Source organism: Gymnogyps californianus, chromosome 8 (genome assembly GCF_018139145.2).
Source record: "Gymnogyps californianus isolate 813 chromosome 8, ASM1813914v2, whole genome shotgun sequence".
Classification (NCBI taxonomy): domain Eukaryota; kingdom Metazoa; phylum Chordata; class Aves; order Accipitriformes; family Cathartidae; genus Gymnogyps; species Gymnogyps californianus.
In genome coordinates, this window is record NC_059478.1 from 18,818,737 (window position 1) to 18,830,944 (window position 12,208).

The 12,208-nt window shown below is 36.9% G+C and overlaps 1 protein-coding gene across 2 annotated transcripts in view; it reads right to left on the reverse strand.

Annotated features, from left to right (window-relative positions):
* Nucleotides 1-12,208, reverse strand: part of PKN2 (protein kinase N2) — a 56,779-nt gene that overhangs the window by 20,397 nt on the left and 24,174 nt on the right. For both annotated transcript variants that reach the window (XM_050900993.1, XM_050900992.1), the window contains exons 2-3: nucleotides 11,392-11,692; nucleotides 2,968-3,119 (exon numbers count right to left, since the gene is read on the reverse strand). In XM_050900993.1, coding sequence (XP_050756950.1) covers nucleotides 2,968-3,119; nucleotides 11,392-11,692 — 453 coding nt within the window. The remainder of the gene's footprint in view (nucleotides 1-2,967; nucleotides 3,120-11,391; nucleotides 11,693-12,208) is intronic.

Consider the following 12,208-nt stretch of genomic DNA (forward strand, 5'->3'; position numbering starts at 1 on the left):
TCACTGCCTACAGCAGAGTATAGGATCTAAGTAACAGATTACAAGCAACTCTAGAATCCTGTATTAAACCTTATCCATGCATCATTCTGATGTATAAATACGCTGTAAGTGTTTCTTTGTCTGTATCTTCACTTTTATCTTATTTTTGATCTTGCTGCTCTTGATTGTCCGTCATACCCTCTTACTGCAATGGATTTGCTTGCTCAGGGGCAACATCAGCCCTTCAACGTGTAGAATGGAGGTAATTCAGGATTATAGAGATATCCTTATGCTTTCAAGAGACAGAAATCCCATCTTCAGAATCAAAATGGATGTGTTATACTCAGCAGCTCTTTTAGTGTTGGAGGCTGAATACAAAGTATTTCAAGGCATCTCCAGAGTATAGAAGAACTGACAGTGTCTGTAAAACTGATCTGCAAAGCTGCTGTGGGATCTCAGAGAATGCACACAAGTCCAAGGAAAGGTGATCAATATCTCAGAAACACTTAAGTCCAAATAGGTTGAGCTGAATGTTACTGAAGAAGTAGAGTAAGTACAAAGGGAAAACCTTCCCATGAGATGATGGGTTTATTACTACTAACACACTGCTTTTTCATTTTTAAGAAACAAATGATGATCTCCCTCCATTAAATTTAGGTCTGAAAATAATACAACAAATTTGAAATCAGATCATACAGTACACTTGAATAAAGGTCACAAAAGAGTTGAATATGTTTTAAAGAGGGTCCTGCGAGTACTTTTTAAAGAACTACTGGATTACCAGGGTTGGATTCAAACTGGGAATTTTCTGCCTCTTTTGCCCACCTCATCCAGATGCTTGAGTTGTTTTAAGCTCTGCTTTTTAAAACGTAATCACCATGCTCAAGCCTACAGTTTAAACCTGCCAAATTAACTCACTACTGAGTATTAAGAACATGAGAATGAATACGCACCATCTCCATCCTGTTTGTTGAAGCAGCTGGCAATGCTTTTGTGTTTTCCAGCTTGCTCTCCCCAGCCCACTTACTATATACACCCAATCTAGTAGGCTGATTTAAGCATTTACCAATTGCAAACACAAGATTCAATCATCAATTTCAATTACATGCCTCAATCAAAAAGCAAGCCAGAATTTATCCTTTCTACCTAGTCTGATCAAAGCCTGCTAACAATGTCTAATATTATAGCCTGAGTGTTTAGTTAAGTTTTTTCAGGCTATTATAAGGTTACTTACTGAGGGTTTATTAGGAACATAATTCATGTATGTCTCTTGATCCATTTGGGTCAGCTGATTACTATTTTTAAGTGTACCTGATGTTAAGTACTTGGCCCCAGAGGATGTAGACTCCAGGGTTTCCAGGAGCTGAGGGACTGTGGTGCATGGACAGCATTCCCAGGCCCTTAGTCATAAGGTGCGCTCCAGATATTTCTTCCATCTGCCCCAGGCTAGTAGGTTACAGGTCACTTTCGGATCAGGCTACCAAAGTACCAGCTGGTTCAACAGAAGTGCTGCTGGGACAGAATGAGCTTGATGGTACCTACGGTCCATCTAGTCTAAACTCATTTTTCTGGGAGTGAGCAGCGTTCACTGTAATTTTTTCTGAGGTATAAGAAAGTCATACTGTAGGCAGATACAAAGTAATCTGCCTCTCCACCAGTCCCTCGCAGAAATTCACTCACAAACATGAAGTTTCTTTCCAACACTTTCTGGTTAGTATCAATTATAAGGGGTAGCAACGCAATTCACAGATGTCTACTCTTCAAGTCAAACACTTCTTTTTAATAAGTTCACTGACCTTAGCTAGGTGTTGGCTCAGTCAGTTAAGAACTTAAAACATTTCAATTTTATTTACTATGGTCTGGACACATAAACATCTAACCAAGCTACTACATACTATTTGTTAGATCTATGCTTGTGTTTCCCCTTAGTTTAGAAATTCACCTCCTTAATGATTTAGTAAAAGTAAATGGAAAGAACAGGTAATGAGTAACTAATGAAGGGTGAAGGGGCAGGTAAGCAGAGGATCCCCCCTCCCTTCTTTCTCATTTGAGAACTATCACTCCCTTATACTCATAAAATATGTGGGGGGGGGGATTGTTGGTTTTTGGGTTGGGTGTTTCTTTTTTTGATTCATTTAAAAGGTTTGGCTTGTCTTTCAGTTGAGTTAAGGGACTCTTAGAGTATGAGGAATTTTATTACATAGTTAGGACTATGTAGTATGTCAAACCCATTTAGGGGTTAGCAAACACTTCCCCTCTGCCTCCTTGGAGAACTTTTGGTGCTATTAAGAGAGAGTGAGCGCAAGCAAGCATGTGTTTAAAATTCAGATCTAGAAATAAGTGTGGCTTTATTTTTAATTTCAGTTTGATGCTATCAGATGCTACCTCTAGAATACCACACTTCTGTAAAACAAAGTATCTTTATGTGTATTTTATGTGCATGTGTACTAATGCAGATCATAACAACTCTATCAGAATACTATACACATCTTATTAAAACAAATATTTGGTACAAACCTTTTTACTGCCAACTACAACTAGATGACCATTTCAGAAGCATACTTGGCAACGCTGCCTTCGGTGTAATTATCATGCACATCAAAACTTTAAACTAATGGATTTTTTTTTTTTTTTTTAGTGGAGCTAGGAAAAGCATCAGATACCAGTCAGTGTCATACCAAGCTCTGCTGCTAAGTGAATCACACATGATCAAAGATTACTAGATGTACTAAATTTAGTAAGCCGGATTTGTTATTTAGGTTGAACTGCATATGGACAAATTGATAAAACAATCACTTGAGTGGGTATCAAACCACAACAAAAAAATGGTAATGCGTAGCAGATTTGACATAAGTATTTAAAAAAAAAAAAAAGTACCCCAAACTAAAAATACTGAAATTGCATACTGTTTATACACTGTACACTCACACCACAGCAATATGAAAATCCACAGTCATTTCACGTTCTTTAAGCATTCCAAAGCCTTACCTTTGAAGAGCCATTTGAGTACATCTGTATCATATTTTCTGCTCCCTGTTTTACCTTCAGTTCTATATCCAATTGCTTCTTTAAGGCCATCAATCTGTTGTTAGTAGAAAAACGAGGATCGCTATTTGGAGTATCAGGAGTCCTAGGACAATCTGTGAATTAAAGGTAAGATGTAATGTGTGCAGGTAAAAAAAAAAAAAAAAGAAGAAAAAAACCCCAAACCCCACAAAACCAAAAACCAAACCCCTTCTTCCAAAAACATCCTAAACTCTATTCTATTAAGTTATAGATTAAACAAAGCTGGAACATCATACTTAAGTACTAAGACTGACCCTCCTGTCCAGAGCTACTTTGCAACAGCACTGCAAATGCGCCTTAAGATGAAAAGCCTCACGAAAGCCTAGTGACTCCTACACATGTCCTAATTCACATGAATCACTTCCGGGAGTGGTAAAATAGGCAGGTTTGCAGCTAGGTCTATTTTCGTTTCAAAGGAGATTTATTTCTTCTGGAATGTCTTGAGTCAATTAAAGATGCAGTTTTCCATTAAGATTTAAAATCAGGAATGTAAGAAAGCTAAGTGTTTTAAAAAACAAACAAACTTGGACAAAAATATTCAATACCAATGAGCATGGTCTAAACACAGATATTAAGTAGATCCTCATCGATTCTAGTGTGAACACTGCACACACTAGGTCAAATTTATGACAAAGGTTTATGTCAAAATTAAGAATAGATAAAATGAGCCTTTTCCTTAGTCATAACGCTGAACGATTTTTGCTCTGGAATCATAACAGAATCCTGGGATAATTGGATATATAGGCAGACAGGTTATTGAGCAACTGCGATCTGTGGGAAGGATAAAGCTTTTTTGTTTGACAATATTACTGTGTTTAGATCTCCATCTTGCTGGATTAATTTAATGGAATGCAAGTTAGTTTTATCAATCACTATATAGTCAAACTCCTTAACTTTTCTATCCTCCTCCAGAGAAGTCTATTAATCACTGGTTCATATTTCAGCTTCTGCAACATGACCTGTTAGCGAACTGAAAAGTGGCCACTGGACTATTTCCTAGCACTTAACTATTTCCAACATGACTGTCCTTTTAGCTGTCTTCCCTAACAGTCCCAATGGCTTCTCTTTCAAACTTTTTGTACAAGAGGATAAATTATGTCCACTGTAATAATGTTTTTTGTTGTTGATTTCTTCTACCCTAACAACTGAGAGAACACCTTCTCTATGGGCAAATGACATTAGTTGGTCTCCTGGAAGATAGTATTTACCCGATACCTCCAGTGCAGTCTTTTTTTCCAATTTTAATTAATTTTCCTTGAATTAAAACTAGGATGATGGATCAAGTTCCTAAAATCCTCAATTATTAGAAAACACAGGCATTGCACTAGTAACTTACAAATTATTAATTATGAGGTGTCATGGGGAGGACATGTCTTATCTGCCATTTCATATGTCTTCTGTAGAAGCTTCTGATAACTAGTTTTGGAGATTTAATACATTTTACTTTCAAGTTTGCTGTGTAATTTCCTCCTAAATTGCAATCTTTGCTGAGGCTACATACCGATTTCATGTAAGGAGAAGTTTTAAGTTCCTTTGCTGCTAATTCACTCTTCACTTCAAGCCTCTTACTGCATCCTCTCTACTTAAAGGTAGTACAGAAAATACCAGATGTTTTTTTTTTAAAAAAATAAAAATCTGTGTTATTCCTCATCTGTTTTGTCGTTCATCTTCTCCTCAATGTTTTGGCTTGGTTTCTCTGTGAAACTGCACTTGAACAGCTTTACCTTAAATCTGTTATTAATAAAACAAAGATTAACAACATGCTTTCCTCTCACTTATGTCTTCACATTCAACTAATCCTCACCTAATAATCTATTCAAAATTAGAACAAATGTGAAACTTGAAAGTCAGTGTCAAGTCTCCTTGAAAAGTAGATTAATCGTATAAATGCATATTTACCAACTTGAGATTTATGATGCAAGCCTCTACCACTTAAAGATCCCAGCCCTCTGATGATCCCTGGGAAGACTGTGGGGCTCCTGAAGTCTGTTTTCACAGCTTTTAAAGACGCACACAAGCAGTCTTCCTTTGCATTAAAACAACACTCAAGTTGCAAGTCAAGGACTAATTAGAGATACCACGGTTCAGGTTGCCCAGGCAGCTGTTATTATCTCCCTTTGCGTGTCTGCACTGTGAAGGTGTAACCACATCACTTACCTGGGTCATCTCAAGAGTTGGTCTGCACTTGTGGACCTAAACTACCCTCTACCATTTAGTTTAAATGGTTCTACTATATGCTTTATTAGTAACCAGCAGCAAAGGAAACTTTTCTGCAGTATGGACTAATTGCTAGGAAGAAATCATGTTTTGCCTTCAGGCATAATAGCTGCTCACTGAACTCCCAAACATGGAACAATATGGTTTCTTAATAAAGATTTTTATTATTATTTTTTTTTTAAGGGGGAAAAAAAAAAAGTTTACCAACAGCTTTTCAGAAATGGCTTCCAAGTGACTCCTTCTCCCCCCCCCGACCCCATTACAATTCAGTAAGCAGCCTGAGGCAGCTTCTTATAGAAGAATTCAGATTAAAGTTTTAAATCAGCCAGACAAACTGGTCCTGTTATGGAAAGCGTTGACAATCTTAGCAGCAGCACTACAAGCTACATCTGTATTAGCTGTTTCCCTCTCTCTTTGCAATGTCTACTGAGGTTGTAATCACTTCGGTATGGCTAGTTATCTCTGATCTGTTTGTGTAAAGCACTATACAGAGGGGCTCAAATCTCATCTGGAGACATTTAGTCATCTTCATAATAAAAATAAGTAATAAATTCATCCAGATAATTGCAATCAATGGGATTTATGTATATGCTTAAAGTTAAACAAGAGTTCAGTACTCATACCAAATTGGTATTTCCACTCAAGTAGGTAAGTAGGGACTGGGGAAAATAAGAGATTCTCCAGTTTGCCACATTTGTTGGTCAATAAGGACAGTACAAGACTTCCCATTTTGGAAGCATTCAAGTCCAGCTTGGCATAGGACAGCAAAAGCTTTGCTGGGGTATGGATTAGTGCCTCTAGGCATTTTCTTCTTGACAGTGAATATCAAGTGAAGTAACAGATGTATTTCAAGTGAATTTGACTTCATTTCAAGTAACTAGCATGTTATTTTTGCTGAACAACTATGAATGTTGTTGCTTAACACTAATGAGTTTTGTGTGGCTTGTTAGCACACATCCAGGCTGCTGGAAGAGCTGCAGTACTGCTTTCCCAGCACCTGCAATATCCTGTTTTCATGAAAATATACTCAAAATAACTTAATAGTGATGGTTTAACTGAATTTTTTTTTTTAAATGTCTGGATTGCATCAGGACAATGGCAGTTTTCAGTCTGAAATGTTTAACTTAACTGTGATCTTTGCTCTTCTGAAAACTTTTTCAGTTTGAGTCTTTGCATAGTGCTCACCAGCAAAAACTTCTTGCTTCTAAATTGCCTTTTACCAGCGCTCCCGTCTAAATTTTATTTATTAGAGTAGTGACACAACTCCACTCTTCTGAGACTGCTGCTCATTCCTTTGGGGACTTTTCCCCAGATGCTAGGTACGCTATTTCTTCAATAAGCTCAGTGTGAAATCTAGGATCCCATGTAACTTTCTGAATTAGGGTTCCCAGACGGTACTGCAGCATGCTGCTAAGCTACTCAATTACCAGCAAGTGCCCTTTTGTAAAGAGTTAATTTTACTCTTATTTGAGGATATTTAATTGCAGTTAGCCTCATCAGTGTCATACCCAACAGAAATACCTGTGATGCACGTTTAGGCATTGCTGGAAGAGGGAAGAAAGAGGCATTATCAGGCTTTTCTCAGGGAGTGAGATGGTTGCATCAGCACTTGAACTAAGCCATCAGTAAGTCCAAGGCAGCAGTGGATATTCTGCACTCAGAGAGCATCCAGCACTGATCTCCTGGAAACTTTTGAAGTTCAATTGAATTTCAATTCCGTAACGGCTAATTTTAACTACTAAACAAGTGACAAGAGATTGTTTCAAATTGCTTCAATAATGTTATTCTACATCAAGGTTCCCAAAAGTTACCATGAAATTCCTATGGATATGAGCCTTGTAGGTGGAATCTGCTGTCTAAAAAAGTCACTACCTCTACCAATTTGGTTGCTACCTCTACCAGTTTCCAGTAATTGCTCTTTGGTGTCTGACAGATTAACCCAGTCATTTGTAGGGACAAAAAAAATCCCCAAAACAGTCTCTCTCACTCCCCTGTCAGCTAGTCATATTCTTAAACAAAATAATTTATTTTCTTTGTGACCCCTACAGCCAAATTTGATGTAAAGTGGATAGCTTAGAAGTTAGGAGAATGGAGAAAGAGGCATGAACTTGTCTTTTTGATTTTATGTTCTCCATGTTTTATCCCGTCTCCTCAGTTCCCTCAAAGGTTTTCCTATCATCTCACCTCCCTATCCACCTTTACTTCAGCTCTATGGAACAGATTAATTTCCCAATTTATATATATCCTCTGTATCAACTATATGCCTAATTAAATCAGTGACTTGCTGTAGGTAAGCTCTTTCAATCTTACACCTCACTGAGTCATATTAAAAACCACAATCTCTACTGCTACTTTTTAGACACATGAAAAGAACATCAATTTAATCTGTGCTATGTTTTCAAGATACAAAATTCCTTCTTCTCTAAGACTGAAGTAATCATCCACATGTTACACATTAAAATAAATCTCTCAGATTTTCAGCAGTAATGGTCACTAGGCTTGTCCTACTCATTTTGTATTGCTGCATTCTGCTTCACTTTTAAGTGCCGACCTACAAATTTTAAAACTCCGCGTCCTAGTATGACTAATACACTGCATGATAAGGGCAGACCTGGGTACAAAGTCCTACTTCTAAAACAAATGTAGATTCATCAGCAACCCCATAATGTAAAGTATACCTATGTTATGCTAAAAGTTGTTTCTGAATCACACATCCGCTGCCAAATCTACCCTCACATTTAGTAATACAGCTTTTTGGTAAACTGCACTTTTTGGTTAAGTTTTAATACCAATTCTTCAAATAGTTGTGAAAATAATTTCCTATGGCATTAGGACATGGAAAGCTTTCAGCTCTAGGCAAACTACCATCAAAACATCTTAACTTGCTTGAAATTGAATGTTATTAAAACACATTTTTCTACAGTAGATTCATTAACACTACATTTAATGGTTTTAACATGTATTGATTACACTGTGCTGATTACAAAGAAGTTACACTACAAATTAGTGGTTTGTTAAAAAAGTAATGTAAGTTACTGCTTGATACCATAAGCAATAGTAAGAGTCACAACAGCTTGCACAGCACTTTTCAGCTCTAAGTCTGGAGCACTTTACAAATATATGTTCACACCCACTTTTCAGATACAGGAACAAGGAAAGATTAAATTACTTTTCCAAGTTACCACAATGACCTTTCAACCACTCAACAGCAACAGTCCAAAAATCTTTAGAGTTCAGGCCTGACAGGTCAAAGGGATCATCATCTTGTAGGCAATAATTCTCTCAGTGTTACTTCTCAATGGATCTCAGTCCTGACTTTGCTACGTAGAACCTGCAAAAACCTACACAATGTTCTCTTGAAGACAGGGAAAAACATAGGGCCACCCCTGAAAAAATATTAAAGTACATAAACAGAACACAGACCTTGACTCCCACAGCTCTTGAACCCTCTTTACCTTACTTTCAGCATTCATGCTCTGCAGTCTAAAAATTTCCCACATATTTCCTTCTCTCTTTTAAATCATTTGTCACTAATTGACATCAGAAAAAGGTTAAACACGAGCTAAAGTGAAAAGCTGTACCTCAGAATAAAGCTAACCTGTGGAAACAATGCACTTATTCGGGAAGCTCCCATATTCATCAGTAAATGGTTATTAAATTCACTGTCGATCCTGAGCGAAAGCAAGAATTCCCAAACTGAGATACCTGTAACCTCTCCAGAGGTATCTTCTGTCAGATGGCAGTGATCTTTAGGGCTATGTGTCTATGTATTTGCTGAACATTATGTGTGTGTATATGTATATATATATACACACACACACCCCCACACACACACAGTTGGTGTGTTTTATGTTTACAGTTTTATATTACCAACCTTATTTTGCAAAGGCCAAGCTCACTAATACCTTAAGTCAAACCTAAGACTTCAGTATTTAAAATCAGAGTACCACCTAGATGACTTGCACCCATTAGTCTCAAGACAGAATGTTTACTGATAGTGCTCCCCCTCCATGCATTAGTGACCATGAATGAGGAAGGAGACAGGCAATTAAATTACAAGGCAAACAGTATTAAAAACTCAGGCATTTCAATTTTGGAGGGTGGGTGCTTGTAGATCTTTGATATAAAAAGAGATATTAAAAGAATTAAAGATTACTTTTTTTTCCAGAAGGTTATGCAATATATTCTATTAAAATGGGTCTTATATAGGAATACCTGATGTGATACTATACAGAGAATATAACGATCTCAGCAGAATTAGTAAGTTTTTTCTTGCATATTTCAATAATTAAGTAAGACTGTAAAAGCTATCTACCAATAACACTTTGAGTGGAATCAAAGTTAAAACCACAGTACTAAGAAGTTTAGCATGCATCAAAAGCAGGTTGAAGCACATAAGTTTATCAGCCTTGATCTTTTATCCCTTGAGCCTTTCATGAAGTGTCTGGTATTTGAACACAAGGCAAGATGAGCCTAGCTGCTAACAGTTACTCACAAAAGCAATGGGCACTACTGGCCTTTTCAGAAGCGTCCTAAGGACCTGAACAACATTATTTAGATCTTTGTACCCAAACCATCTCTTTAGAATTAGTAAATGCTTTCTTGGGGTCTACTGCATTTCCTGAGTCACCCACAAGGACAATATTGCTTATTAACCCATTGTGACAGAGTTTTAAAATGCTACACTGGAAGGGGGCATTCCAACAAGAGCATTCTGTGCTCATCGACTTTTCAAGTTCTACTACTAGATGAACTTCACAAATTTATGTCCACACAGATTTTCATATTTGGTCTATAGACAGTTTGTATACAATTTTCTTTCTGTTCCAATCTTCCCGTCCCTTTAAAAGCCACAGAACTGTCAACACTGAAGTGGATTTTCATAAACCTTAGCTGATATGGAACAGAATGCTTCATGCCTACTAAAAACCCAATGGCTATCTATGAAGCATATATTATTGTATTCATTTCCATTTCATGCTGCAGCAACTACTTTGCCTCACTAGTTCCAGCTGTCCCCTCCCTTCCGCCCCTTGTATCTCATGAAGATCAAAAGCAAAAAACGCAGAGAATACAGAGAATACTGTGCAGGCCACCATGGACACTTGAGCACTTTTGCAGCATGTCACAAGGCCAGATAGTACAAATTGCTGACATCACCTGCCAGTATTTTCCTAAATTCTCACTGTAACCAACCTTTCTTCACAAGGATGATGCAGTCTTTTATTTTACTGCCCAAGCTTCTTAAGGCTTGGCATTCACTTCACAAACACCTTCGATGGCTTCTGCACATTTATTAACTTTTTGCCATTGTCTGTGCAATGTGAAAACATGAGGCTGGCAATATCTCCCAAGTCATTCCACAAAGCTGAAAAAGGACTGTTTACTTTCACAACATTCCATTTTAAAATACCAAGCCTGGTATTTTTAAAAAATACATTCAAAATTAGTATTGACTCACTGCCATGCCACAGAAAATACTAATTAAAAACTTTAATTACAACCATTCTGTGATTCTGTGAAAACAATTTCAAATTGTCTTTAAAATGGTAGCTTCATTGTGGAAAAGCCTGAAGACTTAACAAATCGTTGCCACAGTAATAGATGTTTGATAAGTTAATCAGATAAACAGCATAACAGAAAAACAGTTTTTAAAAGTTAGATTTAAGTTTAAAAAAAACCACCCAAAACTTTTAAGTACAAATGTTATAATTTTTTTTCCCCATAGAATAAAAAGGTGTATTAACGCTGATGCCTACAGCATAATGCAGAGAAAGTCACTGGAAGAGCCACTGAAATTTGCTTTTATACAGTGAAAAGCTATTAGGAAATAATAGTGATTGAAAAAATATTTTAATATAGCAATAACTGAAAGTGAAGAACTGGTATAAGTTCAGTTAGTCTTTAGAGCATCATCAAACAGTCCGTGAAACACAGTACTCCCCAGAAAACAATGTAAAACTCAAAGGGACGGGACACTTATTTGTGAATCAAAACAAATAGGCATACATAAGTAACAAAGTCACCGGCTATGGATTTGCTCATTCCCAGAGCAATTTTTTCAAGTGAAATGCGATATAGCTTATCTACGCTAAGAGGAAAAACTGATTTCATAATAACGTATGGTACCTGCAACATCTTCTGGATCCGTTACAACAATGTGTGCATTTAACTCCTGTAACTTATGATGCAAGTCTTCTAACTTCTTATTTGATTTTTTCAAAATGTTGTCCACATATGCCAAGTTCTTTTTGTCTGTTGTGACCTTCCTGAGGTTCTCTGCTCCCTCCTTGATTTTAAGTTCCTTCCTTATTTCCCGCTTGATTTGGTCCTTTATTTCATCCAGCTTCTGCTGTACCATTGTATCTGAAAAGTCCAACTTTTGGCCAGTGCTCACATTCTCAGAGGCTAGAAGACTTTTGGCATCCCCCTAGAAAGAAAAACAGTAATATAACTACCAGGAAGCACTGTTTCTTGACAACGCATGCCGCACGCTTAAAACGAGGAGGCTTTAGGCCTCTGTATATTAAACACTCACTTTGTAAGACCATTTACTAACCATGGGTCTACACTCATGTTGCCCTAAAGCAACAATCTCACAAGACATTACATGTTAACTGGAGTTACATTTTACAACAGGCTTATTTTAAATACAGTGACATCTTTACTATGCCTATTTTTAACACCAAGAGATTTAAATACTTCTGGATTTGTCATGACTGCTTGCCTGGCAGTTATATGCCTCAGAGCTAATGACTCACATTTGTAATTTTCTAGATTTAATTGTGTGTTTTAATAGACCAAATGGATATAGGAAATAAGACTAACTTCTAACAATTACTATCTATGATGAATTTTTATACATTCATTAGAATAGATTCCTTTTAAAGACTGTAAAAAAAAAAGTTAAAAAAACCTAAGTGATGTTTGCAAATGTTTAAAGAAA